At 50.5% G+C, this 27658-nt stretch overlaps 1 protein-coding gene across 11 annotated transcripts in view; it reads left to right on the top strand.

Annotated features, from left to right (window-relative positions):
* The window catches only part of Togaram2 (TOG array regulator of axonemal microtubules 2), a 60965-nt gene that overhangs the window by 12963 nt on the left and 20344 nt on the right, over positions 1-27658 (top strand). For 6 of the 11 annotated variants that reach the window (XM_087553069.1, XM_087553070.1, XM_087553063.1 and 3 more), the window contains exons 2-14: positions 2466-2604; positions 5128-5226; positions 6216-6503; positions 7563-7759; positions 8472-8662; positions 12424-12470; positions 14663-14826; positions 17703-17853; positions 18073-18237; positions 21690-21846; positions 22725-22830; positions 24000-24235; positions 25150-25308. In XM_087553069.1, the coding sequence (XP_087409195.1) occupies positions 2577-2604; positions 5128-5226; positions 6216-6503; positions 7563-7759; positions 8472-8662; positions 12424-12470; positions 14663-14826; positions 17703-17853; positions 18073-18237; positions 21690-21846; positions 22725-22830; positions 24000-24235; positions 25150-25308 (1988 nt within the window). In that variant the 5' untranslated portion in view covers positions 2466-2576. The remainder of the gene's footprint in view (positions 1-2465; positions 2605-5127; positions 5227-6215; positions 6504-7562; positions 7760-8471; positions 8663-12423; positions 12471-14662; positions 14827-17702; positions 17854-18072; positions 18238-21689; positions 21847-22724; positions 22831-23999; positions 24236-25149; positions 25309-27658) is intronic. The other 5 variants (XM_087553072.1, XM_087553067.1, XM_087553066.1 and 2 more) reach the window with 1 other exon arrangement.

The raw sequence follows: 27658 nt of genomic DNA, 5'->3' as shown, positions 1-27658 counted from the left end.
TTATGAGAATCTTTTGGCCATTTGAGGTCTTTGGGTTGAGGCTGGATGATCCCTTAGTCCAACAGGCAAAGAGTAAAACCTTCATGGCCAGAAGAGTGCTATAGTGCTGTGTGCAAACGAAGAGAGCTAGAGTGCTGTGTGCAAATGAGAGCTTAGTGAATTCTACTGAGGAGACAGGAGTGAGTTGAGTGGCATTCGAGCCAAGTCCAGAGTTCTGTCTTAGGGTCTCAGTGATCTTCCTGTGTCAGCGTGTGCAAGTGTGTGTGTGTGTGTGTGTGTGTGTGTGTGTGTGTGTGTGTGTGTGTGTGCCACTCATGGCTGTCACATGGGACATGTCTGCTTGTCCATTAGCCACTGTGGCCACCTCCTCTGGAGGCAGGTGCTGGGAGACCCCGCTCTGTAGATCCTTGGAGACTGAGGAGTTGAAGGTGCAGACCTGACTGGGGCTCATTGATGAGTATACTGTGGTAAGCCAGGCGATGGCCAATGGCTTCCTTTCTGTGAATCCTCCAGGGTGTGGAGGAATGGGGCTGCCTCAGGCTGTGGACCTTCTGACTTCCCAGAGGTAGCCGGTGTCATCAGCTGGCACGGACAGTCCCATTCACAAGGCATTGCAGTAGCAGGACTGTAAAAAAGTTACATCATCTGTGCTGGGCAACTCCAAATTGTCTGTTTAGGAAGGAGCACTTTGGGTAAACTGAGGCACCACAGTACACTACCAATAAGTACCTGGACAGCCTATGGTGAGAGCAAGTGAGCAAAGCCTTTGTTATAGGCTGAACCATAGCCCGGTGTCTCAGTCCTGTTTGAACATCAAAAATTACTTCGGACTTAAAACAGCAGGCACATCCTCCTAGCCTGCTTACTAGATAATTCAGTGGGGGCAGGCCTGTGTGGTGGTGTCTCAGTCTGTAATTTTAATCAAACTTTGGGTGATTGAAAGCTTCAGCCATGACTGAGAACCAGAATCTACAGAGTTGTCTCTCATTTACTTAGACTGTCCGCACAGTGCATCCTCTGATGAGCGTCAACTCTTAGGGCTTCCAAAGCCTTGGAGGAGTAGCCCTGAGTCTATCGGGGAAGATGGTGACCTGGCCAGTATCTTTTTTTTTTTTTTTTTAAAGATTTATTTATTTTATGCATATGAGTACACTGTAGCTGTCTTCAGACACACCAGAAGAGGGCATCAGATCTCATTACAGATGGTTGTGAGCCACCATGTGGTTGCTGGGATTTGAACTCAGGACCTCTGGAAGAGCAGTCAGTGCTCTTAACCACTGAGCCATCTCTCCAGCCCTCCTGGCCAGTATCTTAAGCCTCTTCCCCATCTTTCTGGCTAAAGGATCGGGTGTTGTCTCTGTGGAATAGAATCTTCCCCATTGGCTTGGAAGAAGCATCTTGTCTCACAGACCTTCCCGGCTGTTGTCACCACTGTGTGGTTCAATCCCCCTCATAGTCACTGAAGAAAGTTCTGAGACAGAGAACCCAACGGGCTTATGGTGTTAAGCAGGGAGACAGGCTGGGTCAGGCTGGGTCTGCCTGAGCCTCATCCAACCTGTGGGGCCAGACGTTGCCAGGCACTCCCCTGCCTTCTGGGGCCAGGCAGGGCCTGTGGCAGGCTGGCTCCCAGGGAGAAGGAAGGTTTCTCAGTTCCTGAGCTGGGTTTTGTTGCTCAACAAAAGGAAGCTGGCACAGTGCCCTTGTCTGTATCCAGACAGCATCTGGAGGGAGGCTTTCTTGGGAGTGACAATGGGAGGCTCAACTCTGCCACTAAGCTAGTCTGGCCATCCCCAGACTCGCCTGTCACCCTGTTTCAAGAAGAAATGCACACTGTATGGAGTTTCAGAGCCTGCACTGAGACCCTTCTCAAAGAAGTGAAGCCCAGTGAAGGACAGGAGTTGACGGCTGACCCCAAAGGCTTGAGGGAGATGGGGAAGAGGCTCAGAGAGAACAAGCTGGGGTAAAGAAACAGAATGTCAAGGTGGCCGAGAGGGAGAGATGTGGCTTGTCCAGTCAGGTGAGAACAAGCATCAAGGTCTTCATGCAGGTGCAGACAGGCCTCACCTGAGAGCAGCCGGTGCTGAGGCAACCCTGCCGACACCCCAAGGTTAAGCTGAGGGTTAATATTCACCAAAGGCTCCAGGCTTCGAAAGAAAATAGAAAGTACTGGAAGAAAGGGACAGAATTCTACTTTCCCCGAGGCTTGAAGGTCTCATGTCCAATTGACAAGGGGTGACAGGTTGGACTCCATTAAGACTCTTCGTAATGAGCTTTTCTCCAGGGTCATATGACCTTGGGACTCAGGACTCTTCAGGGCATTTATGAGAGAGAGCAAAGGGTCAGGACAGACAGGAGGGCACCCTGGGCCTGGCACTGACCTCCTCACCGCAGCCAGGCTTTAGCGTCACTGGATCTCACAGAGGGTTTAAAAATGTTTTGTTTTGTTCTGTTCTGTTTGCACATAGGGCCCCGGATGTCACAGACCAGCGTCCTTTGGATCCCGGAGGCCTGCACTCAGGGCCCAGGGACAACTGCTACCTCTAAGAAGCCTGGTGGGCACCTTCCCCACCCAGGGCATGGACACCCGTGATGATGTCACTCTAGGTAGGGGGACCTTGATTGGATGGGAAGCTTCCTTAGTTAGTCCAGGGGTCACGTTCTCCTAGGGAGATACAGTCAGGTGGTGCTGACCACAGGCTGATATGGGTTTCCTGACTTCAGGTGCCTTGACTGTCTACAAGGCTCCCTGGTCTTCTAGGGGTGTGGGGTGCCCTGGGGACTCTGGCTGGTTTTGTATCTGCTCTGAGACAAGGTGGGTTGGTTCCTTGAAGGGTTGTGAGCATGTGGGTGGCTGGGTCCAGGCATTCCTGTTTCTGGTGGAGATGGATTTCTCTGTGCCCCGGATGGAAAGGGTGATTGTTAAGTGTAGAGTTGCCGTTAACCTCAGAAAGGCCCAGATGTAGCAGGTGTATGTACAGGGGACTTTGGTAAAGAAGTTAGTGGCCACAAGATACATACTGCTTAGGCAGTATACTGCAGACTATGAAAACAACTTGGTAGTTAATAACTTAATCACTTCTAGCCTGGCCTCAGTCTAGTGGAGAAAGGAAAAGGGACTGAAAGCCTAAGGAAAATCTAGGGACAGGATGAAGGTATTTATGAACTCCAGAACAGTCCAAATGGGTTTGTTTTACAAGTATGAAACCGAGTCCCAGAGAGGATAGTTTATTTCCTCAAGGCTGCACAGTAATAGAAACAAGAACAACCGATACTCCCAAGTCCTGATCTGTGTGTGTGTGTGTGTGTGTGTGTGTGTGTGTGTGTGTGTATGTATGTGTTTATGTGTGTGTATATGTGTGTGTCTGTGCATGTATGTGTATGTGTATGTCTGTATGTACATGTGTGTCTGTGTGTGTCTGTGTCTGTATGTGTGTGTCTATGTGTCTGCATGTATGTGTATGTGTTGTGTGTCTGTATGTATGTGTGTGTGTCTGTATGTGTGTGTGTCTGTATGTGTGTGTCTCTGTGTCTGTATGTGTGTGTCTGTGTGTCTGTATGTGTGTGTCTGTGTGTCTGTATGTGTGTGTCTGTGTGTCTGTATGTGTGTGTGTCTGTGTAGGAGGGTGACTGAGTGTCCCCTGGATGTGGGGCTTATTTGCTGGTTGGTTGAGCCCTTAGGTGGTTCTGAGAAGTACTTAGGAGGGACTGGGCCTGAACTTGGGGTGCTGACACCTGTTAAGTGCTGGTGGAGAGGACTCGGGCCTGTGGGGCTGAAGGCAGGGGAAGGTTTCCAATTTTCATTGATTTTTTCATATGTTTTTCATATTCTTTCTTTCCCTCAACTCCTCCCAGATGATCTTTCCACCTCTCTAGCCACCCAACTCTATCATCTCTCTCTCTCTCTCTCTCTCTCTCTCTCTCTCTCTCTCTCTCTCCCCCTCAAAACAAATAATAAAAATAAATACACGAAAAACCCAAGAAGAAAAAAAATATCCAAATGCAACAAAATGAGTCAAAGAACCCACATCAGAACCAACTACACACCGTACAGCCAACTCTACACTTGACAGTCATCCGTTCTATCCCGAGCACAGGGAAATCCGTTTCCACCAGAAACAGGGGTGCCTGGGCCCAGCCACCCACATGCTCACAACCACGAGATTTCACTTGGCCACTGTCCCGGACATGAAGCCTGCCCTGGAGTTTGGTTGATGTCTCTAATGTTGCTCCACTGCAGAAAACTGATTTCCCCTTTCCTAGCAGGCATCAATTGCAAGCAGTGGTAGGTTTGATGAAGGCGTCTTAAAGGCAGACCCCCCAGCCAGCTCTCCTTTCTGTCCCTGGTTTCTGCTCTGCCTCCTCCCCTACTGGAAAGCCTCTCATCCCTGCCCTGTACCAGGGCTTGCTGTGTTATTGCTTATTCTACACCACCTGCCTGTCACTGGCTTTCCAGACCCCTCTAAGGAGGACCAGGTCAGCCTTGCTACCCTAGTCTGTGTGTACAGACCAGAATCCCCACACAGTGCAGGTACTAGGAAATGAAGGGAATTGCTGAACCAAGGAGGCAGTGGAGGGAAGACCAGAGATCAGTGCTTGAGGCCTTTGGGGGAGAGGGAGGTAATGGCTGCTCTGAACCAGTGGCTTCGCCAAGGCAAAGGGAGTTATCGGTAGTGGGTGGCAGAGAGTGGCAAGGGAGAACCTCTGTGACAGAGGCCAGGGCTACGGTCAGCAGGGATCAGTTTTACTGGCTCCTGGAGGTAGGAGACTCTGAAAGAGGCTAAAAAAGAGGCCTAACTAGGGGTCTTGACTCAAAGCTGGAGGGTGGTAGAAAGCAGGCAGAGAGGAAGAAATAAGACAAAGAGAACAAAAGCAGAGAGGGAGAAGGCATGAGGGAGGGATTTGAGGAGAGAGGGATGCTAGCGAAGGCTAGGGCTGCTAGGATTAGTGGGCTTCTTTGAGGTTACTGCCTGGCTGGTACCCCGACCAGTGGACCAGGCTCTGGTGTGAGGACTAGGTCCTTCTAGCAGAGAAGATGGTAGCGCTTATGGTTACTCCTGCTCTTCCTTTACACTCTGGTTTGGCCCCAGAGGGCTCTAAGGTACCATTCTCCTGTGACTCTGTCCCCAGCCAAAGTTGTGGCTCCGGTGGCCGTGTACTGTGGGAGTGTCCCTCGGACTAGTGTTGGCCTCCGAGCGCCCCCACCTGGAAGCATCGACTCCAGTGAAGGTGAGGACCTAGCCTGGTGACTTGGTCACACCAAATTGTTCTGCTGGCCTCTCTGAGGGCTTTGGCATGGACCGAAAGAGGATCCCCTAGAAACTACCCAGTCAAGGCTTCTGGCCACAGAAGGCCACTGGGGCTGGTCAGTGGGTTTCTGCCGAGGTGGGTGCTGTTGTGGGATATGAGGTAGCATTGAGGATGACGTTGAACAAGAGCCCAGGCTTGAGGAGGAAATGATGTCTGGTGTCTGGATGATGTTTGGACATTCTCCATCTGTGGCAGGGTTTTTTTTTGTTTTTGTTTTTGTTTTTGTTTTTTTTTTTGTTTTGTTTTTTTTGTTTTTTTTGTTTTTGTTTTTGTTTTTGTTTTTTTTTTTGTATCATGGCCCTGTTTAAAATACTCCTAGAGACAATTTTCAGGACGTTTGAGGAAGCAAAGTTCATGAAGATCATACTAAGCTGCATGATAAGTTTGAGGCTAGCCTGGGCTACATGAAACTCTGTCTAAAAGAAAAAAAAAAGCTGAAAATTATACACTCATGAGCATTTAAATATGACAGAACTTTCTTTTACCAATTTTTAGGTGAGTGGAGTGATGTCTACTTTTAAGAGTTATTTTCAGTAGTAGAGAAGCAACGCAGAGCAACACAAAGCGTTTGCTTTGTGGCAGGAAATGAGGGTGGCAGAGGGGGCCCCCAGGGATCGGTAAGAGGTGCTCTCAGTATGGATTAGCCCTCCGGGAACCTGGGGCCCCTCAAACTCCAGCAAGACGGTAGCAGGAGGCGGAGTCACAAGCATGGCAGCCCTGCTCTGCTGTTTGTCTTGACTCCACTCAGCGCCTCTGTCACCTGCTCTTCCACTCTGCTCTGGTGTCTAGCTACAGGCTGTCTAGGGCAGAGCTCAGTCTCTTTGCTCTGCGTGGAGGCAGAGCTTTTGCATCTTCCTTGAACCTATTAGCTTTGGTGGGAAAGCCACTTGTGTGTATCTCTCTCTCAGCCTCTCCGCAGCCGGTGTCAAGTGTCCTGCCAAGCAGTGAGAAGCCATCACAGCTCTTGAGTGGACATGAGGACCAGAGCAGCCTCACGCTGGATGCTCCTTTGAAAGGCTGGCAGGCCAGGAATGGCTACCCCAGGAACCTCAGAGCTCTGCCCTTGGGGCCCCACCCCTTGGCAGTTATCCCCTCCTTGGAATCAGAGGCCAGCAGTGTGGCCCGGGACACTATCCAGATTAAGGACAAACTCAAGAAGAGACGGCTGTCGGAAGGCATGGCAGCATCTTCTCAAGGTGAGCCATGGCCCAGCCACCGCCCACTCTGAGATCAAGCACTCCAGGCTACCTAGGCTATGAGGGTCAGCAGGGGTTTGAGCTTTTGGGGATCCACTGGGGCTGGTCAGTGGGTTTCTGCCGAGGTGGGTGCTGTTGTGGGATATGAGGTAGCATTGAGGATGACGTTGAACAAATGATGGAGAGAGGCTATGTGTCTTTTAGGTTAGCTTAGGGGTGTCAAGGCAGGTCCACCTCACATAGGTGGATGAAGAAGTGGGGAGGAAGAAGGAATTGATTAGCCACTGAGTCTGCCTGGCAGCACATTGGCATTTTGTGGGCACTCACAGACACATGGCTGACTTCTCTCTGGAGTGTGTTCCTTCAACTTTCATGGATTACATTGAATCATCACTTTCAAGTCTCTGACCAGCACACAGAGCAGAAACAACTGTAGGGGAGAAGATCTCTGCTGGTTTGCCATTTCGGTCCACGGTGGGGCAGGCAGGGTGGGGGAGCGCCATTCATGGAAGTGGGTGCTTATGGCTGAGGCTGGTCCTGTCAAGGTTAACCAGGAAGCTGAGTGCAAGGTTGGACCCAGAGTCTGGGCTGTAACCTTCAAAGGCCTGCCCCCAGTGACCTACTTCCTCCCATCCCTCCTCCATCTCCTGAAGCCTCCTCAGCAGCTCCAAATAGCAGAGCCAGATGGGAGAGAGTGCTCCAAGCAGGAGTCTGAGGAGGGACATTTTAGATCTGAAGGTAGGGAGGGACATGAAGGGTCATATCCCAGAGCCAGCTTGCCCTCTCTTAGCTCAACACTGCTCTAGCCTTTCCACCCATCTTTGACTTTGATTTGAATTTCTACCAAGTTGTATGGAAATGAAAAGGGACCCACAAAACCTGCTGCTTACCTAGTGTTCTGGTGGATGTTGGGAACAGGGCTGGAGTGAGCCCGGCTCTCTCCCCTCCCCTCCTCCATCATCCCTTCTCCCAGTACATGAGGCCTAAGTTAGTATAGCTATCATCCTCAGCTCTCTCTTCTCCAGGTACTAACTCGTTCCCCATCTTACCCTTGCCCAGTCTCTCTGGATCCGGTGGGAGGCCCCAAAGGAGTTCCTCTGAGGAGCACCATTCCCCGTACTGCCTCACAGAGGCTCCTGAGGGTACCCAGGCCAATGCCTCCCATCCAGAGCATCCCCACAACCCCTGAGGCCAACAGTGCCAAGGAGAAGGACCTGGACCCGCCTGGAGGCAGACCAGGAGCCGGTGCCCAGGAGGTAAGGCAGCTCTGCAGCCTCAGGTCTTTACTGCAGTTACCTTACCTGCTCTCTGTTCCTTTACCAACTCTTGTCCCTGTCCTCTGTGCATCTCTGCGAGTGTCTCAGGACAGTCCTTAAGACTAGGGTGGCATTGAGAGAGACTCTAGGCCCTCATTTCACATCTCCCTGTAGCGATCCAGACCATTATGGCTGGCCTGAGAGTGTTCAGAGGCTGCCTGAGAGGTGCAGGGGCTACAGTTCTATCTGTCCTGGAGTTGGTGGCCCCTGGGTTTTCTTTCCTCTTCATGTTTTGGGATTTTCCCAGTTTTCTGGTCATCTCTTGCTTAATGCCAACTTGTTGGCATAGGGGGACCACCTCCTTCCCGACCCTATTTTGTGCATCTGTAAAACCAGAGCTTTGAATTGGGTGTTTTAGAGGGTCCCTTCCAGCTCTACACAGTCAAGGATTTTTCTGAAACGAGAAGAAAAAAAAAATCCAAAAAATAATTAAAACAACAGAAAGGCTTTCCCAGTCTTCCTACCTGGAGTGAGTGGGAAGGGGAGATCTTCCCAGAGTCGGAGCGGGGCTAAGAGACTGAAAAGGGGAACAAGAGGACATTTCCCAGCATCCCCTCGCCCGCTGTCAGGAGCTGCTTTGTGCGAGGTTACCAGGAGCTGAAAGTACAGTGTGAGTAATGCTTCCAAGGACCAGGCTCCCTCCCCCTTGCAGGTGCAGATTTCCAGGCAATACCTGCACTGTGCAGATGAGAAGATGCACAAGTCTTTGGGCGGCATCGTGATCCCGCCCATTCCGAAGGCCCGGATGCCCACGGGGACCTCTTCCTGCAGGCCTGGCTCCCGTTCCAGCCCTTTGTGTCCAGGCCAAGATGGGCTTATGGGAACAAGGGCCCCACCTACCCGGTAAGCGGCCTACTTAATATCTCAAGTCTGTTTGCGGTCACTCCTCCTGTAACCTGTCCCACCCCAACCCCCACTCCCTTGGGCTCCTCACTGCTGAGTCACCGAGGCAGGCAGAGCTTTGAGGCACCAGGTTTGGAAAGGGTAAAATCCCCTCCCAGAAATGCCAGGCACACCGAGGCAATAGCATTGTTGCAGCTTCTGTGATCCTGAACTCTTGCTGGCTCTGAAGGTATTCATGACAAGCGACGACGTGGGCAGCCTGTTTTCTAGTTTCTTAGCGTCTACAGTTGCCATAGTGATGAATAAAATACACATTGTTTTAGGGCAAGATCACGTTCGTGGTGACTCTTTCTTATTGTGTGTTTTCTTAGATGATGGATACTAAAACCACCACTATTATCACCTATAATGTGTGTGTGTGTGTGTGTGTGTGTGTATAAAATGTATATAGTGTGTGCTCATGTGTATGCATGTTTGCATATGCATATGTGTGGGCATATGGATTTTCCATAATACTTTTGACTTCAAAAGGATCTCCATATCCAGAAGCAGTTGGCAGAGGCTCTAGGTTATCATGAATCTGCTTGTAAAGAAGACAGGTAGAGCCTTTTACATGACTATTAGCATCCAGTGGCTAGCCCAGACTGATGCCCCAGCGAGTGTGTAAGAATCCATAGGCACATGCCTGTGAGTGTATGTCTGTAATCAGGTTTGTGTATGTGTGCGTTGGTACACACACATGTGAGTGTCTGTGAGTGGGTCTGGCTCTCCTAGTGTGGTGGATTAGTTTACATTTCTATTGCTATGATAAAACGCCACAGGGTCAAGCAAGTTACAGAAGAGTTTATATGGACCGACAGTTCTAGAGGGTAAGAGTCTACTATGGTGGGGAAGCATCAGGCATCGTGGCACAGGATACTGAGAGCTCATGTCTTGACCCTCAAGCGGGAAGCAGAGCGAGAACTCCGGGAATAGCTTGAGGCTTTTGAAACCCCAGAGCCTGCCAGCAAATGGCATAGTTCCTGCAGCAAGACCACACTAGCCAAACATTCCACCCACCCTGGACCAAGTGTTCAAATGCCAAGACTGTGGGGTACCTTTGTCACATAAGCCACTACATAGGGTTGCCACACCCTCTTCCTGCATTTCTTGGGCCTGATCTTCCAAAGTCTCCCATTTCCCTCTTGCTTATTTGATCTCCTGTTCCCTGTGCTGCTTTCTCTGCACACGCCCATCCTGCGGGCTGTGGGAGCGTGTCCAGGCACTTGCTTCTGGTTAGAGCTCTTCCATTTTCTCTTCACATGCAGCTCTCCTTGCTCTGTCCAAGGCCTTTCCTCCTATCTCATGATCTTTTGGGCTGGGCTAGCCTTGGCATCTTCTCATCCTTCTCTCTGGTTTTATACCCATGTCTTGATCTGCCAGGCACTCTCCTACATGCCTTTGTCTGTTGCTTAAATTTGCCCATCCTCAAAATTCCTGGGTTTGTTTGTTTGTTTTTGTTTTGTTTTATTTATTTTTTTTTTCTGGAGTTTTTCCCCATGCCCATGACCTCCAGGATCATGGGCCTCTGGATGACTTTGCCATGGCCTGACCTGTCCCTGGAGGCCCTTCACTCTCACTGGGACTTCTGGTTTCTCATGGCATGCTGGTCAGCATTAGAGGAAGTAGGAGGAAAGGGAATGCATATTACCATAGCAACGAGAAGCACCTTGAGCTTCCCCAAATGCCCTTTGATGGAGGAGCTGTCCTTTGCATACATCTTCAGCAACCTGGCTCTGGCTTCCTGTGCTTCTGGTCCCTCACTGAGTGCCCCTCCCCGTGCCTTTCTTGCAATAACAACGCACACAGAAAGAAGCTCCCATCTGGTTCTTGTCCTTGCTGCTGCCTCCCACTTTGCACTGACAGCTGCTGCTTAACTTCATCCAAATTGTCCTGCTCTGCCTTATCCAGCTCCTTGCTGTTCAGCCTCCCTTCCGTGTTCAATCCCTGAGCAACCCTTCTGTGGTCTTCCCCTTTCTTCCCATTTTGCTGCCAGCAGCTTTGAGAGGAGCCAGCTTGGTTTGACCTCCAGGGAGCAGCCTCCCTTCTCTGGTGCTCTCTATAGGGTTCATCTGACTCCTTTGTGAGTATGCTGGTTCCTGAACCAGAGCCACTTCCTCTGTGGCACCGTTCTGTCCTGCACATCAACACGGTCCTTCCACCTCTACCTCACCTGGCTTTCATGGCTGGTGAGGACAGGAAGGGGTCACCTCTGCCTTGTCCACACAGCACGGACTGCCTGTCCACCCCCACCTCCCTTCCATTGTTTCATTGATTTAACTAATAAATCTTGGCTACTTAAATTGATTTTGTTTCTTTTTTATGTCTATTTTATTTATCTCGTCTTGTTTAAAACCTCCTTCTATTCTTTAACTTGGCACTTAATAGGTTAGGGCCCATATCTCAAAATCCTGTGATGCTAAGCTGTGAGCCTGGCAGGGATTAGTCACATAGACAACACCCGCCTTAGCCATCTGCAACTTGGCTCTCTCTTCCCCACCTCTGTAAGGCTGTCTAGCAAATAGGGGAGTTCACCCTATTGCCACTTCATTCATTCATCTGCCTAATCATTTATTCACTTGGAAAAAAACAATTGAGTACCTGCTTTCTACTAGGCGTTTTGGAAACTAGGGTGAATGAATACATTTTGGGGGGATGAGAAAGGTTTGAGGGCAAATCATTGAGTCCAAGTCCAGTGATATTGGAGGTGAGACAGGTCTCGCCAGTCTATTGGGAAGCCCAGTTGAAAAGTGTCTCAGTGAGGCTGGGATGATTTCTTGGGGGCAATTTTGAAGGAGGGACAGTGGGAGAGGGAGGAATGACAGAGACTTTTAGGAAGCTACAAAGAATCTGCTCGCGAAGCTGGCTCAGCCTACGAGGGGCCTACGAGTCCTCACCTAAGGCCTCTAAGCCCTATCTTGAAGCAACGAGGGGTCACTGAAAGCTCTTAGGAATGGGAATGAGACAGCTCTGATGTTAGAAGGCCACTGTGGGGCTGGGGAGGTGGCTTGGCAGGCAAAGTCTGTGTGACGCACACATGAGACCTGGTGGACATCAGGACCTACCGATGACCCCAGTGTGTGAGAGTTGCAGACGGAGTCCTCAGAGCAAGCTGGGCAGCCACATTAGCTGGAAGAGCAAAGCGTGGGCTCAGTGAGAGCCCTCAAAACGTAGGGGCGGGAGGGAGGGAGACACTCAGCGTTAACCTTGGCCCTCCACACACAGGCACACACACTTGCATGCATGTGCGCCTTCCTCATGTGTACTGCTCCTCAACAAACACCAATACAGCCAGGCACAGACAACACATGCCAGTGGGTAGGCAAGGACGCTAAGCAGCTAGCACATGCAGCCGGGGACAAGGCAGAGGCTGTGGTTGGAGCTGAGGGGAGAAATCCAGGTTCTCCAGCGGGCTACGCTACAGCCACAGACGTAGGTCTAACGTAAGACAGCAGGTCGCATATGGACTCTGTTACCTAGGGAATAGATGATTACAGAGCCAGGGAATTGCCCTGGGTGTGGATTCCCAGGCTGGCCTGGCTCATAGTCAACCCAGTCTTGCTGTTAAGGAGCTATATACCTCCTGCCACTCTGACAGGGAAGCTAGCCTATCTGTTTGTCCCTCTCACTACCTTCCTCCTTGGAGCAGCACCAGGCTTCTGGCCCTGGTGTCTCTGGCTAAGTGGATTTCACACAGCTCTTTTCTCTCTCTTACTTTTAAGATTGACTTGTGAGAACGGGCCTCTGGAAAAGACCCCTAAATCTCTGGGTACGTATCCCCACGAGGGCTCATCTCGTTTCTGCTCCTTTGACTGGTGCTCTGGGTTATGCGATGAGGCCAGGGGAGAGACCTCAGGGCTCTCAGGCCGGGCCTCTCACTTCACAGATGGATGGGGAAGCTGAAGTCATCGCAGTTTAGGGTGGTGGTAAGACTGCACCAGAGACCAGGAAGGCAACGGTACTTATCGGCACCCTCTCTGCCAAGCACCAGGATGCACGCCAATTCACATAGCACATGACGGTCGGGACGAGGGAGGGACGAACCAGGTGACCCAGGCTCAGGAGTTTGATCCAGGGCACCCTGAGGCTTAGTGAGCTCACAGTGCTGCTTTTGGAGGCTGTTAGGCAGCTTGGCTAGACCTGCATTCAGGGTTGCACTGTGGCAGCGTGGGCCTGGCACAGCAAGCAGAGGTGTCTCGCTCCGTCCGGGTTAAGCACACAGAGATGCCCTCACTGGACAGAGTGAAATATTAAACCACGACTCGTAAGCCTCAGGCAGTTGCCGTCAGCAGAGTCAAAGGTCAGAGGAGCAGGGCCAACCAGAGAGTGGATGTGGAGCAAGAGCAGTTTTTTTTTTAGAAGGAGGAGGAATAAGGGAAAGAGAGGAGGGAGAAGGGAGGGGAATGGTGTAAAAGGTCATCCCTTCTGGGCTGATGGTCTGCTGCTGGGAGAGATCGTGGGATGAAACTGCCCAGTGGCTGGAGAGCAATTAGGGGGCAGGAAAAGAGGCCACAGCCTATGAGGGGCACTCTGAGCTCAGACTGCACAAGACCACTGCTTTGCTGACTGGAGGGAGGGTGGCAGACTTCCTGGCAGGTCCCTGACTAGTCAGCTCAGCAAGTGAGGTGGCTGGCAGAGTGACAGGCTGTTGCCCTGGATGCTCTGAGCTGGGCCTGAGGGGCAGGCCTAGCAGGAACACCTCAAAGGCAGATACCTCTCCTGTCTCCCTGTCTCAGTTGTGTGGAATGTGTCTGGGTTGCCCGAGGCGATACACCTGAGACCTCCTATGTCCTTGTGCGCTAACCCTCAGATGGCTGGCACGGGGGTTTAGGCCAGGAGACCATGTCACCAGGTGTCCATAAACAGGGATAACCTGCCCAGACAAGGCTTTGTAGGTGTCCCTTGGGGGTGTGGGTAAGAAATTGATATATGAAAAATCTTGGAGCACAGTTTGTCTCTGGCTGTCAGCTGGGATGGCATTGCTCAACTGTGTATTCTAAGGGCTGCCATGCTGTCTCCATCTTGTGGCGTTTGTTCTCACAAATCTCGCTCTGAGCCGTTGGCCCCTGAACATCTGTGTCTCTTCCCACATCTCTGACTTCTTAACCCTTCCTCACCGTGCCACGAGCAGAGGGACACTTCATAAAGAAATGGTGGCCCAGAGTTAAGAACACTGACGGCTCTTTCAGAGGTCCTGAGTTCAAATCCCAGCAACCACATGGTGGCTCACAACCATCTGTAATGGGATCTGGTGCCCTCTTCTGGTGTGTCTGAAGACAGTGACAGTGCACTTATATATAATAAATAAATAAATTAAAAAAAGAAAAAGAAATGGTGACCAAAGAGCCCTTTCCAGTCCTGGGCATCCCCACATGGCAGCCCCAATTTCAATGAACCCCTGTAAGCTGGCTCTTTTGAGGAGGTGAATTCAAGGGCAGGAGGAAATTGGGGGACTCATTTCTATTCTGTCTGTTTTAAAATGTACCTGTAAGTCAACGGATTGGGAAATACAGGGTGACAGTGAGATGCTACGGAGTTGGTGCTGTTTGGAAAAGAAGGGGGCTGTGCTTCAGGCTCCCGCTCTGTGAAATGAGAGGACTGGACTAGTGCTCAAAAATTCTCAGGCCCCTTCCAGCTCTGCTGGATTGGTGTAATGTTTGGCAGAATTATTCTATCTGACCGACTTTCCACTCTCTGCCCATTTAAAATAAAATGTGCAGTTCTTGCTTTCTGAATGAATGAATGAGTGAGTGAATGGTTGGAGTATGACACGGCTCTTGGCATCCCTGGCAGTGCTACTCTGGAGAATATCTAACTTCCCCACTGGGGAAGAAGTGTGGGCCAGAAGGACTGAAGATGGAGGGCTTGTATAGTAAAATCCATCAGGCCCAGGGTCAGGGACCCGTTGACAGCCCGAGGTGCCACTGTCCTCAGCTCTGTCCCTGCTCTTGACTTCTCCAGCGCCAAAGCCTTTGGTCCCAGCTGTCAAAGCCAAGTCTGCTGAAGCCCCTCCAACGTCCCTGGCTTCGTCACAGTCCACCTTTACTCTGACAGCATTCTCCAGCCATGCCAAAGAAACCCGCTCCCTGACGAACGAAGAAGACCAGAGGGAGTCCAGCACCAAGGTACCAGGGAAGCAGGAGGAGGAAGCAAGCTGAGGTCCAACTGGCTGGATGCACGCACGCTTCTAAAATCTGCCGTGCAGGGCCTGCTGCTGGGGAATGAGGCAGAAACAAGCTTTGCCAGGGCTGTTTGGGGAGGAGGGCTTCAGAGACAGAGAGAAACAAAGAGGAAGTTGAAGTCGAGGGTGGGGACTCGTCGAGCCCGGAGGAAGGCAGATGGAAGACGGGGGAAGGACTGAAGAAGGTCACATGTGGGCTGGAGCGGGGCAGGATGCTGGGAAGAGGACAGAGGCTTAGCTGAGCCAGGCTGAGTAATTTGAACTGACCCCCAAGATAGCAACAGAGGGGCAGCTGACTCAGAGGCTGGTGAGCCAAAGCTGTTCTTGACAGGCTGACAAATACCTTGCACTTGGAAGGTGACCTTCGGGAAGTGGCTTCTCCTCCCCGATTGAGATGGATTTAGTCACACAGAGTCATTGTTATGGGATCCTTGTGTTCTTCCTTCCAAACAGCCATAGCAGCTTAGCTCTGAAGCAGATATTGGAAAGCCCGCCCTGAGCGTGCGCTCTGTCTCTGACACGGATGCCTCGCTGACGACATGAGAGTCAGACTCTAATGAGGGCAGCCATGGGAAATCTATGCATGACATGACTTTATCTTATAGCCCGCCTCAGCCGCTCACTCTGCAGTCATTCCACAGGCCTGGGCACTACAAGTTGTTTGGTTCCAACCATATTATCCCAACTCCGAGGTCCCACTTGCTCACAACCATCTCCTGTTCTGGCCCCACCCACCCAGTGCCCCTGCATTCCCACATATCGGGACATTCTCCTGGAACCCAGGCCACTCCCAGCAGCCCACTGACTCTCTGTTGGCCTTTTCTGGCAGCCTCAGGCCTTACCACCCCTCCGAGGTCCCAAATGCCACATCTCAATTCTCCTCTGCCTTGCGCCAGCTTTTGATTCAGCGGCTGACACATCCCTTCTGAACTTAGGGACAGAAGTGAGAAAGGAGGTGTTCTGGGGATTCATCAAGGCCAGCTCTTCTCCTCCCTCCTTTGTACACCCTTCCATCTATCTGACCTGCAGACACTGAGGACCCGAGGGCTCAGTCCTCTGGTCTCTGGGATATTTGATTATCTCAGAAGTGTGTGCTCTGGTCCATGGTACCAACTGCTGTGTCTAAAGTACTGTAGGCTAAAGACAGTCAAAGTCCTCACCGCACCTCCCCTTACCTTCAGCATCTTTACTTAAATATCTGATTAGGTCCCGAGTCTACCGGGCCTAGAACTCCTACCTTGGTATCCGTAACTCACAAAGTCTCTACCAGTGAATGGCAACTCCTAGATGCTCAGGCCAAAAACAACCAGGTCCACTTTTGGCTTCTCTTTCCCTCTCCTTGTCTCTCTCCCTATTTTGTGCATCAGCAGAACCAACTCTTGCAAACAGCTTTTGCACCCCACTGTCCCGTGCCCTCCCTTTACCCTGGTCCACCCCCATGCCCCACTCTTGCATGGATGCCCCATTATTCCCTAATGGCTTTCCATGCTCTTGATTCTCTCCACTCAATAGTCAGCATGAACAGAATCAAAGTGTTCTATGGTTGTTGATCATTGGTGGAGGCTGCATAAAGTGCCTTTTTATCCCACTTTTACAACAACAACTACAACAACAACAACTATTTCTTCTTCTTCTTCTTCTTCTTCTTCTTCTTCTTCTTCTTCTTCTTCTTCTTCTTCTTCTTCTTCTTCTTCTTTTTCTTCTTCTTCTTCTTTTTCTTCTTCTTCTTCTTCTTCTTCTTCTTCTTCTTCTTCTTCTTCTTCTTCTTCTTCTTCTTCTTCTTCTTCTTCTTCTTCTCTTCCTCCTCTTCCTCCTCTTCCTCCTCCTCCTCCTCCTCCCCCCTCCCCCCTCTTCTTCCTCCTCTTCCTCTTCTACTTCTTCTTTCTGTAACTTGCTCTGTAGACCAGCCTGGCCTCAAACTCAGAGATCCGGTGTGCATCACTACACCTGTTTCTATTTTTACATCATCTTTTTTAATGCATGACTTAAAAAAAAGATTTTATTTATTTATGTATGTGAGTACACTGTAGCTGTCTTCAGACACACCAGAAGAGGGCATCAGATCTCATTACAGATGGTTGTGAGCCACCATGTGGTTGCTGGGATTTGAACTCAGGACCTCTGGAAGAGCAGTCGGGTGCTCTTAACCACTGAGTCGTCTCTCTAGGCCTCATGGCTTCTTAAAAATATCAATCTACTTAAAGATAAAATGTTATGAAAATAAGTCTTTGGAGAAATTGCTCTCTCCCAGTGCAAGAGTTGGATCCTGTCATGCCTGTGCTCAAGACTTTAAATGACCTCTTACATCCTGACAAAGAGCAGGACCCCCTTGTTACTGGCCCTAAAAGTCAGTGTAAAGTGGATCCTGCCAGTTCCTGGCTGGCTTTAACTCAGTGCTCCCCACTTGTTCTGAGCACACCCCAACCTCAGGGACTTTGCAGTCACTCTTCTGCTAAAACATTTCTCTCCTCAAAACTGTGTGGCCTGTTTCCTGTCTTCCTTTGTGCCTCTATTTAAATTTCATGCTGAAGGGAGTCCCCTGTCTAAGGGGTTTCTTCGCTGAAATCAAAGCCGTCATCTTGTTGTTTTACTTTTCTTCTAGCGTATCTCCTATGACATTACAGACAGACTGACTATTTACTGTCTGTGCCTCACCCCTTCCGTGACACTCGCAGGGCATCAGGACTTAGCTCTTTTTTGTTCCCTCTAGGACAGTGGCTGACACATGGAAGGCAGTCTTCTGTTTCTAAATGAATGAAAAGTGTAGAAAGACAGGTTGGGTTTTCAAGGTTAATAGACATTTCCTTGACCTTGTGCCAGGTCCAAGTCACCATTTCCAAGTCTGCCCAGGAAAAGATGCGACTGAAGCAGCTGAAGGAGATGGAACTGCTTCGGAGGGCAAAGGAGCCAGAGCGGGAGCGAGAACTGGCTTCCCAGGGCTTAGGCACATGGAGAACCTCAGCAAAGGAAGGTACTGATGCATTGGGCGGGCATGTCCACTGGGAAAGCTTTCTGGACAACTCCTGGGCTCTCAACCTTCCAAAAGAGGGGCTGCCCTCACATTCTCCCCTTCCCCATTCTGACAGGACAGAGAATTACCCCTTGACACCTGCTGATGCATCCATTGCCACAGAGACATCATGCCAGGGATGTAGGGGACCTGCTTAGACCAGGATTTTTTTTCCCACAGGCCTCCTTCCTTTAAGGGGCAGTGGAACCCTGTCAGAGCCCACTGGGATGAGCAGTCCACGCAGAAACAACATAGGAGTCCTCCAGAGGAAGCGGGCTAACCGAGCCTCCCTGCCCAACATCCCTGTCAGCAAACAGGAGCCTGGCTTTGCCCGCCATGCATCAGGTGGGACTTGACCTCTGTCTGGGCCACCTCTGGGTGCTCTGGAGTATGATCAGGGGGACCCTGGCTACCTGTCTTTGTATGTTGTACAGCAGATGGCTAGGCACTTCTGCTAGCCTAGTGCGACATGTCCTAGAGAAGTCATCGGTATATGAGGACCAAAGATAGGGGCAAGGAACTACTTCCAAGGGGAGCTCTGGGAAGATTTTGGATGCCTGCCTGTGACTTCATATTGTTGGGACTGGATAGGGCTGGCTGGGACCAAGGAATCCAAGATCTAGCATGGACACCTCAGGGGACATGCCAAGGAACCAGGGGACATTCCATCACACTTTTCAAGCAGCCTCGCTTCCTTCTCCCCTCCCCTTCCCCTCCCCTCCTCTTCCCATTATCCTCCCCCTCCTCCTTCCCTTTTCCTTCCCCCTTCTCCTCCTTTTCTTCCTCCTTCTCATCTTCCCCTTCTCCTCCTCCCCCTCCCCCTCCTCCCCCTCCCCCTGCTCTTCCCCCTCCTCCCCGTCCTCTTCCTCTTCCTGCCCCCCTCCTCCTCCTCCCCCTCCTGCCTGTCCTCTTCCTCCTCCTCCTCTCCTCCTCCCCCTCTTGTTTTTTACACTAGGCATTCTAGAGTTCTTTCATTTGAAAACTTTTTTTTAAACTAAAAGTCGAAACTAATCACTCTGATTCATGTTCCCTTTTTCTGTCACGTGGCAGGTAATGATGGCCAGGTAAAGCAGAATTTTGGTATTATAAATGTTTTTGACTTGCCTTTTCCACTCTTTGAATCTTTTCGGTTGTGTGAAATAGAAGGCCTTAAGTTGGGACTCTTCTTCAGTATCTGTGGTTTTATTCCAATCGCTTGTGTGCTGGGTCGCCCTCTGTGGCCCTTGGTCTTTCCCCTCAGTCTCTCAGGGACTAGGATCACAGGTGCGTGTATCCTCCCACCCTTATCTTTGCTCTGGTTTTTGTCTTAACAAAGAGAACCATGCTTAGGTTCAGAGACTTTATGAGCTAGCTGAAATTTCATAGCTGGGGCTTTAAAGATTAATCTCCTTTTATTATAGACGCCATAGTATGTTACAAGTAGTACTAGTTTACCTGTGATTGTGACCTAAAATCCCCTTTAAAATTAATGTATTTAGGATCTAGACAGAGTCTGGACTTGAAGAGAGTGAAAAAAAGGCGAGAATTATAGGAGATATGGTTACCTAGGGCTTTAGCTTAGTGGGAGAGCATTTGTCTAGCATGTTCGAGGCCTGACCTTCTCTGTCTCTATCTCAGTCTCTGTCTCTCTCCCTGCTATCTCTCTGTGTCTCTGTCTCAGACGCTGGCTATCTCTGTCTGTCTCTCCTCTATCTCTCTATCTCTCGGTCTCTGTCTGTCTGTCTCTCTGCTTTATCTTTGTCTCTCTGTCTCTGCCTCTCTCTCTCTCATGAGAGAGGGAGAGAATGCACTGGAGTTAGCAGATGATTGGTGAGGAGCCACCATTCCCAGTTCCCTGTGACCTGGGGTGGTGTGTGTGAGAGAATGAATCACGAAAGTGATCAATACTGAGAAGCTCACACCCACCTAACCCACTGCCTTCACAGTGTAGACAGTGGGACGGAGAGTTCAAGACTCACGTCACCCACAGTGATGGTGGGCTGTTAGCCTTAGACTTTGGCCGCTGAGTCTTGGACCCAGGACGGTCTGTCTGTTCCTGTGTCACTGTTGAAGCTGCATGTGTAGATGGGTAGATTTAGGAAAAGACAACGCCTTCCTCTCATGACCTCCCTGGAAGCCAAGTCTGAATCCTCTTACGCTCCTGACAACCCTGCAAGTGTCCCTTTGTACGCTGCTTTATCAGTTACATCTGCACCTAACTTTTGGTCAGTTTGGAAGTGATGGAATTTCAGGGTTGGAACTTGGCTGTTGTTGCGTACCTAATGAGTTTCTTGAAGTTGCAGCCTGTCTCAGGAGAGGAGGTGCCCAGAGACGAGCTTGACTTCATTTCCTCAATTCACTCCTCCTGTGTGTGCAGAACATGGGGATTCCTGGACCACTGGTGGGAAGCCATACTTACAAGCACTGTTGAGAGGCTGGTGGGTGAGGGTAGGCCAAGATGGTCAACACAAACCCTAGAGACCAGAAGCTGAAGTGTCCCCTGCGGGGCCTTCTGTGTCTGGGTGTGTGTCTACGAGCAAGTCTGGGCTTAAATTCTAGGTAGGAGAGAGCGGATGTTGGAGGGTGGTGTGGAGGTAGGGAGGGCAGTTGGAGGCTGGCTACTACCGCGGTAGTAGTGGTGGTATAACACTATATTCTCCAGGAGGCTGAGGATTGAATGTTCAAGGCCAGCTGCATTGTTCAATGAGTTCAAGGCCAGCCTGGGCAATTTAGTGAGACCTTGTCTAGAGATGAAGAGATAGTAAAGACAGGGGCTGACGACGAACTCAGTGGTTCAGTCTTGACTGGTGTGTTTGAAGATTATGAGTTCACTCTCCAGTAAAATACACACACACACACACACACACACACACACACACACACACACACACACACACATGCAAGTATACTAGTGGAAGTCATTCTGAGGGAAGGGAACCAAGGAAGCCTCACAGCAGAACTAGCCAGGAAGGAAGACATGGGAGGGAGGGGAGCCCAGTGATGGCTACATGATAGAGGAGCTCATGGGGTATGTTAGGTGTCTGAAATGCCTTTCTGCTCTAGAACTTTCTGATTCTAGAACCTATCCACAAGAAAGAAAACATGTTCTGTTCTCTCTGTGTGTCTGTCTGTCTCTGTGGCTTTCTCCATGCATCTCTTTCTCTTTTTCTGTCTCTGATTCTCTTTTGCATACGTGTGTGTGTGTGTGTGTGTGTGTCTGTCTGTCTGTCTGTCTTTGACTGAACCCAGAGCCTCACACATGCTAAGCAATCATTCTACCACTGAGCCACACCCCAGCCATGCTCGTCCCTGTTTTCTGTCAGTTCCTGGAAGTGTGGCTACATCTTGACCCTGCAGGTGACAGTCTCCTCCAGTGTTTTTCACTGTCCCCTATCTTCCTTCTGCCATCTGCCCATGAGTGCTTCTATGCTCAGGCATCTCACAGGGGAGGGATGGTTCTCTGGAGAAAACTGAGCGCAGAATGCTACCTAGTGAGCAAGGAGTCTATCCGCTGCTCATTGTTATGTATCCCAAGCAAGGTAGGAAAGAACTGGAGGTGAGTCTCAGCAGCTTCCGTGCGATGCCCAGCCGCCAGTGTGTTCTGAATGTAACGAGGTTGGCACTGTATGAATAGGATGGGAGGCAGGGTAAGTGAGGTACAGCCGCTGGCTTCGCAGCCTCAAAGCTTTTCTCCCTGTGTGTGGGGCTGTACTGAGGATCAGTCTCAGTGTGTGAAGGAGTGTGTGTGTGTGTGTGTGTTTTCACACATGCGCCTCTCTGTCCTCCTGGGTGATGCTTGCTGTCTCCCTCGAATACAGCTAACTCATTACCTGCCATGCTTACCTTGGGTTCTCCTGAATGGGAGGAAGAGGAGGAAGAGGAGATGGATCTTCAAGCTCTCAGGGAGTTCAGGCCCTTCTCCAACCCAGAGCTGGGGCTGACAGAAGCCCTTCAGTGCCTCAGCAGCAATGACTGGTGAGGAGGTGCCTGCATTGTATGTCCCGTGGCTTGGTCTGTGTAGGGGTGGGATTTGGGAGGGCTACAGAAGATCTCCCACCCCCAACTTTCTGGTTCCCTCACCAGTAGGGTCTGCTGCCATGGAAAGGTGTGTGTGTGTGTGTGTGTGCAAATATGTAGGTTTATATGTTTAATATCTCTAACTTCTTGTACATGCCCTGGGCCCTTCCAAATCTGCCCGTGGACTGTTCTGTGACATGCTGTAGCCAGGCATGGTTGGTAGGAATCTGAATACAGAACAAAGAGAACAAGGAAGGTCAGAGCTTTATTTCTCTAAATCAAGTTTATTGATTTATGTGTTTTAAAACACATGTATCCCAGACTGCCCTTGAACTTGGCGAGAATGACCTTGAACTTCTATTCCTTCTGCCTCTGCCTCCTGAGCACTGGAACGATAAACATGTGCTACCACGTGCAGTTTATGTGGTGGTGGGGACCAAACCCACGACCTTGTGCATGTTAGGCAAGCATCCTAACAAAGATATATGCCCATCTAAACCAAGTACATACAGGGGTCTCCCCATGATACAAATGAGACATATGGTCTTAGTCACCTGCAAAGCAGTTACTGGTGACCTGGAACGCTTGCAGAAGCCTTCCGATCTTTAGCCCCCATTTTAAGCATTGTCTATCTTGTATCAGAGACCCAAATAGATCCTGGGTGGCCAGAGTGGAGGGCCTGCCAAGAGTCCATAAAACAGCTTACATTGACCAGCTAGCTAGGGTGTCACCCCTAGAAACCCTGCTTCTGAATCACACCCTGCTGGGAGCTGTGTGCCGAGAAACAGGGCACCTCCCTCCTCCCGTCCTGTGACAGGCCTGGCCTTGCTTCTCAGGCAAATGAAGGAGAAGGGCTTGGTGAACATCCAGCGCCTGGCGGCTTGTCACTCGGAGGTCCTCGGTACACGACTGCACGATGTGTCCTTGGCAGTGACTGCAGAGGTGAGGCCTACCCACAGCTTCTGTACTTTGCCTCTTCCCCAAATCCATACACATCCTTCCCCTGTCAGTGCTGTTCAGGTGAGTTACACAGCAGCCATGAGAGACGGCGGCTCTCTGGAGTCTATCTCTGCCTGTTCATCAGCCTCCAGCCACCGAGGTGGGAGTTCATAGCCACCCCTCGGATGCCAGCACTGAGAACTGGGTTTTCTTTATCTCGTCATCTTAGGGAGTTGAGACATTTGAAGTCATACATTCCCATTTGTCATTGCTCATTGTCTTCTGCACTTGTGACATCTGAAGAAGGATGGAGTACTCTGGGTTGATTCTCAACCTCAGGGCTGGTGTAGCATTTCCCAAGGCTTGGATCTCTGCCCAGGTCCTGCCCTGAAAGGCAGTAACGTGAGCTTGATCCCAGTCTACAGCCTTGGGAACAGACTGTCCCAGCGGGGGTGGGAGGGTGTGGTGCAGAGGACATCATGTTGACACTTGGCGGGACCGTGTCATGTGGTCGAGGGTTGGTTTCTGCCTCTGCGGCATGAGTGTGGTGTGAAGAGCAGAGTGGGCCATTTCTGTGAACCATCTGCGTCCGTCCTTTCCTCGCTACTGTGACAAAACTCTGGAGAGAAGCGCCTGGAGGGAAGATTTATTTTGGCTCACGGTCTCAGGGGGATTTCAGCATATCAGGGCAGGGGAGGCGTGGCAATCGGGAATGCTTCTATGCATGGTCGTAGGTGTGTACTATGCCCCTTGTTCACACAATGGCAGATACAGCCATCAGAGAGCCCAGTGGAGACAGGGGCCCACTATAGAGCAGTCAAAGGGCTGCCCCTGGTGACCTACTTCCATTGGTTAGGCTCCAACTCCTGAAAGTTCCCCATCTTCCTAACGCAGCACTAACCCATGGAACAAGTGTTCACAGCATGGACCTGTGGGGAAAATGTTCAATTTAAAGCAAATATACAAATGAAAATGAAATTATTAGTTCCAATGATAGCAGAGAGGGTATGTTCTGCCTGAAGATGCTGAAGTATTTTAGCTCTAGTGTGGCGGAGGATGAGGGCAGGGCCTTGGCATACATGAAGAAGTGGCAGAGGGGGCCACACAGTGTCTTTAGAGCACTTGGGAAGGTACACCTGACCTGGAGACCCCGTCTCCTCTCTCTCTCCAAGGTCACCAACCTACGCTCCAAGGTATCCCGCCTGGCCATCAGCACCCTGGGAGACCTCTTCCGAGCTTTGAAGAAGAGCATGGACCAGGAGGCTGAGGAGATTGTCCGCTGCCTTCTGCAGAAGATGGGGAACACCAGCGAGTTCATCCAGCGGGCAGCCAACCGGGCTCTGGGCGCCATGGTGGAAAATGTGACCCCTGCCCGTGCACTGGTGGCCCTCACATCTGCGGGTGTCTAGTATGTGCTGTCCCTGTGTGTGTGTCAGGGGACACTGGTGGCCTTCCTTCCGCCTCCCTCCTCTGTGTGTGTGTGTGTGTGTGTGTGTGTGTGTATGTGTGTGTGTGTGTATGTGTGTGTGTGTGTGTGTGTGTGTCAGGGGACACTGGTGGCCTTCCTTCCCCCCCTCTTCTGTGTGTGTATGTGAGAGTGTGTGTGTGTGTGTATGTGAGAGTGTGTGTGTGTGTTAGTGTGTGTGTGTGTGTGTGTGTGCGCGTGTGTGTGAGCGTGCTGAAGCATCCACACCAGGCTTCACCGAAAGTGCCTTACACATTTAGCAGAGGGAGCAAAACCCTGTACACTGTGGGCTCCTGCTACCTTTCCTAGGTGGTCTTCAGAGAAGCATGGCTGGAAGGAGAGGATGCTGTTCTCTGCTTAGGTTAGGAAGAGCACGGTGGTCATGGTAACGCTTGGGAGACAGGGCTGTAGAAGCAGCCTCAGCTGTACCCTGGGGGCTCCTGCCCCTCTCAGGGGAGCTGAGTTTCTTTCTGATGAAATGTGGACCAGGAATATAACTATCCTCTCTCAGGAGGAGGAGGAGGTGAGCTACTGTTAGGCCCGGATTTAATTTCCTCAAGTCAAAAGCGTGAATGCCCTGGAAATGGTGTGTACAGGCCCCTTTGGGGACAATCACATGGCTTCTTGTAGCTGTTCTCCCCACTCCCATTGATGCTGTGGTCAACTTTAGTCATGTCACTGGGAATGAGTACTCAAAGGCCAACCCCCTGCCCCAGTCCATGCAAGAGAGGTTTTGCAGTCATGACTGACGTGAACGTGGTTCTACAGTCTGTAGTTACAGATCGGCATGTATGTTAGTCTGAGGTCTTCATATCCCCTGTCACCAACCTGTTGTCTGTGGTTGTGTTTCCTTTTAGCCACCGGAACCCCTTAGTCCGGAAATGTACTGCCAAGCATCTCTCAGCCGTCCTGGAGCAGATTGGAGCAGAGAAACTTCTCTCGGGCTCCAGAGACAACACGGACATGCTGGTGCACAACTTAGTGAGGTTGGCCCAGGACTCTAACCAAGACACCAGGTAGGTCAGGACTTGGAACTGGGCGTGGCCAAGGTAACAAGCCACTGGTCAGGTCCCAGCCTCAGAGCTCACTGTCCTCAGAGTTTAGCAAAGTGACAATCAGATAGATGGAGGTGGGTTCTTTCCTTCCACTGTGTTCTCCGTTCCCTCCAGTGTCATGGCCAGCCTATCCAGGAATCACTCAGTGATCTTTGCCTCTCTTTCTTACCTCCTATTCCTCCACTCCTTGCAATGGGGCTTTTTGTGCCCATCTGCCCCAGCTCCAATCTCAGTCTATTCGGCTGTTTTTGCAAGGGTATTTACCAAGCACTCTTTTCACTGAGTAATCATATGAGAACTAATAGGAAAGATTAAACCCTGGTTGTGTTGAAGCTTGTCTCCTACTTGAGGAAGATACACAACAAACAATAAATATAATGAACAGTTTAGGTTATAGATACAGGGCACCAAGGCAAAAGCAAAACAAAACGAAACAAAACAAAACAAACAAAACAACAACAATAACAAAACCCAACGAAATGGAGTTGGGGATGTGAGAACAAGACTCGAGGCAGAGGCCAGGGATAACTGCAGGCACAGGAAACAGTTTAAAGGCCCCAGGTTGGAAAGAGATTGGACAAAAAGAAGGATGACCAGGTTGGGAGAAACACTAGCTCATAGTGGGCAGACACAGGTCATGAAGGACCTTGGAGGGCAAGGTCAAAGGCTGGACTGTAAGCTGTGCGGTAGGAGAGTTCTGGAGGATTTTAAAGTTTGTCTGTCTGTCTGTCTGTCTGCCTGCCTGTCTGCCTGCCTGTCTGTTTGCATGTGCATTGCGTGGGGTTAGGGCTTGAAGCAAAAGAACAGCAGGGGCTGATCGTCTCCCCAAACCAGAGTTGGGGACCAGCTGACGGCAGTTGATCTTGACCTCTTTCTGGGATGTTGTCACTGTGTCTGTTTGGATGTGAGGCTCACTGTCTAATGCCTTCATTTCAGAGATTGGGGAGTGTGGCTTGGGGATCAAGGCCACCTTTGTTGTAGAGGTCCCATTTTCCCCCAATCAGTGGGGCAGAGGTCTTGGTTACACAAGCTGCGCACACTCCAGTGTTTTCTGCAAGGTCGAAGTGTCTGTCCTTCTGTCTCCTCTACTGCCCAGGGAGTTGGACGTAGCCTCTTTGTTTGCTGAGTGGGAATCTTCTGGAATAAATCCAGTACTGCACTCTCCAGCGGCCATGCTGGATGACCCAGAGTGCCTCCCCTGAGAGCCTTCCTGATGCCTGAACTGTTATCTCCCCTCAGTCTGGCCAATGACTGGCAGTACCTACCTCTTCCTTCTTTTCCTCCTTCCCTTTTAATGGATTTAACAGGAGAAAGCGACGTCCCCCAGTGCTTCAGTGTTGTTTCTCTGACGGCTTTGCTTTTCATATGATAGCAGACAGATGGTGATTCCATGATCCTGGCAGGAGATCCTGGGAGCTGGGCCCAGAAGATGGGCTGGGCATTTGAAGGCAGAGCCATCAGGATGTGGGCTATGTGGCTTTCAAAGATACATCAAAGCTGGGGTTGGGGATTTAGCTCAGTGGTAGAGCGCTTGCCTAGGAAGCGCAAGGCCCTGGGTTCGGTCCCCAGCTCCGAAAAAAAGAACCAAAAAAAAAAAAAAAAGATACATCAAAGCTAAAGATGGCTTGTAGATTTTAAACTGAATAGCGGGATCAGTGGTGGTGCCACTCATTGAGATGAGGAATATTGCAGCGGTGGGCTTGGGGTTGTCGGTAACTGTTAGGTGGGAGGGATGGAAATCAAGACCTAAGATCTCCCTGAATCTAAAGGCTCACTGGATGACGCGGACCGTATTTCATTTTCCTCTATGGTACTCTGGTTTCTGGAGCCAAAGGACTTCCTCCTTCTCCTCACCCCTTAGGGCAAGTTCTGCATTCTGCCTATCATCTGGCGGGTCTGTGGAATGACCTTAGCCCTCTGCCTTAGTTTCATCAACTGTTTCTGTGATAGAATACTCTGACACAGGCAACTCAAAGGAGAAAAAGCATTCTTTTCCCTTTTGCCTAGAAATCCTAGGTTATAGTCCATCATTGGACAGTCAAGGCAGTAGGGACCTGAAGCATCAGTCCTGTCACGAGCACAAAGCAATGAGGTACTGCATGCATGTGCACAGTCAGCGCTCTCCTCTCCCCTGTCACTCATGCCAGGGCCTATAAGATGAGCACATCGCAGATGTGTCTTCCTGTCTTAGTGAACTCAACTAAGAATGTCCTCCCAGGTCAACCTAGCCTAGATCACTTCTCCCTGAGACATCCTTTTTTCCAAGTCAGAATGTGTTCCCTATGTTGTTCCAAGTCACCAATACTCACCA

Source organism: Rattus norvegicus, chromosome 6, assembly GCF_021556685.1.
Source record: "Rattus norvegicus strain SHRSP/BbbUtx chromosome 6, alternate assembly SHRSP_T2T, whole genome shotgun sequence".
NCBI lineage: Eukaryota > Metazoa > Chordata > Mammalia > Rodentia > Muridae > Rattus > Rattus norvegicus.
The sequence above is the reverse complement of the archived record's forward strand: the minus strand, read 5'-3'. Positions and strand labels throughout refer to the sequence as shown.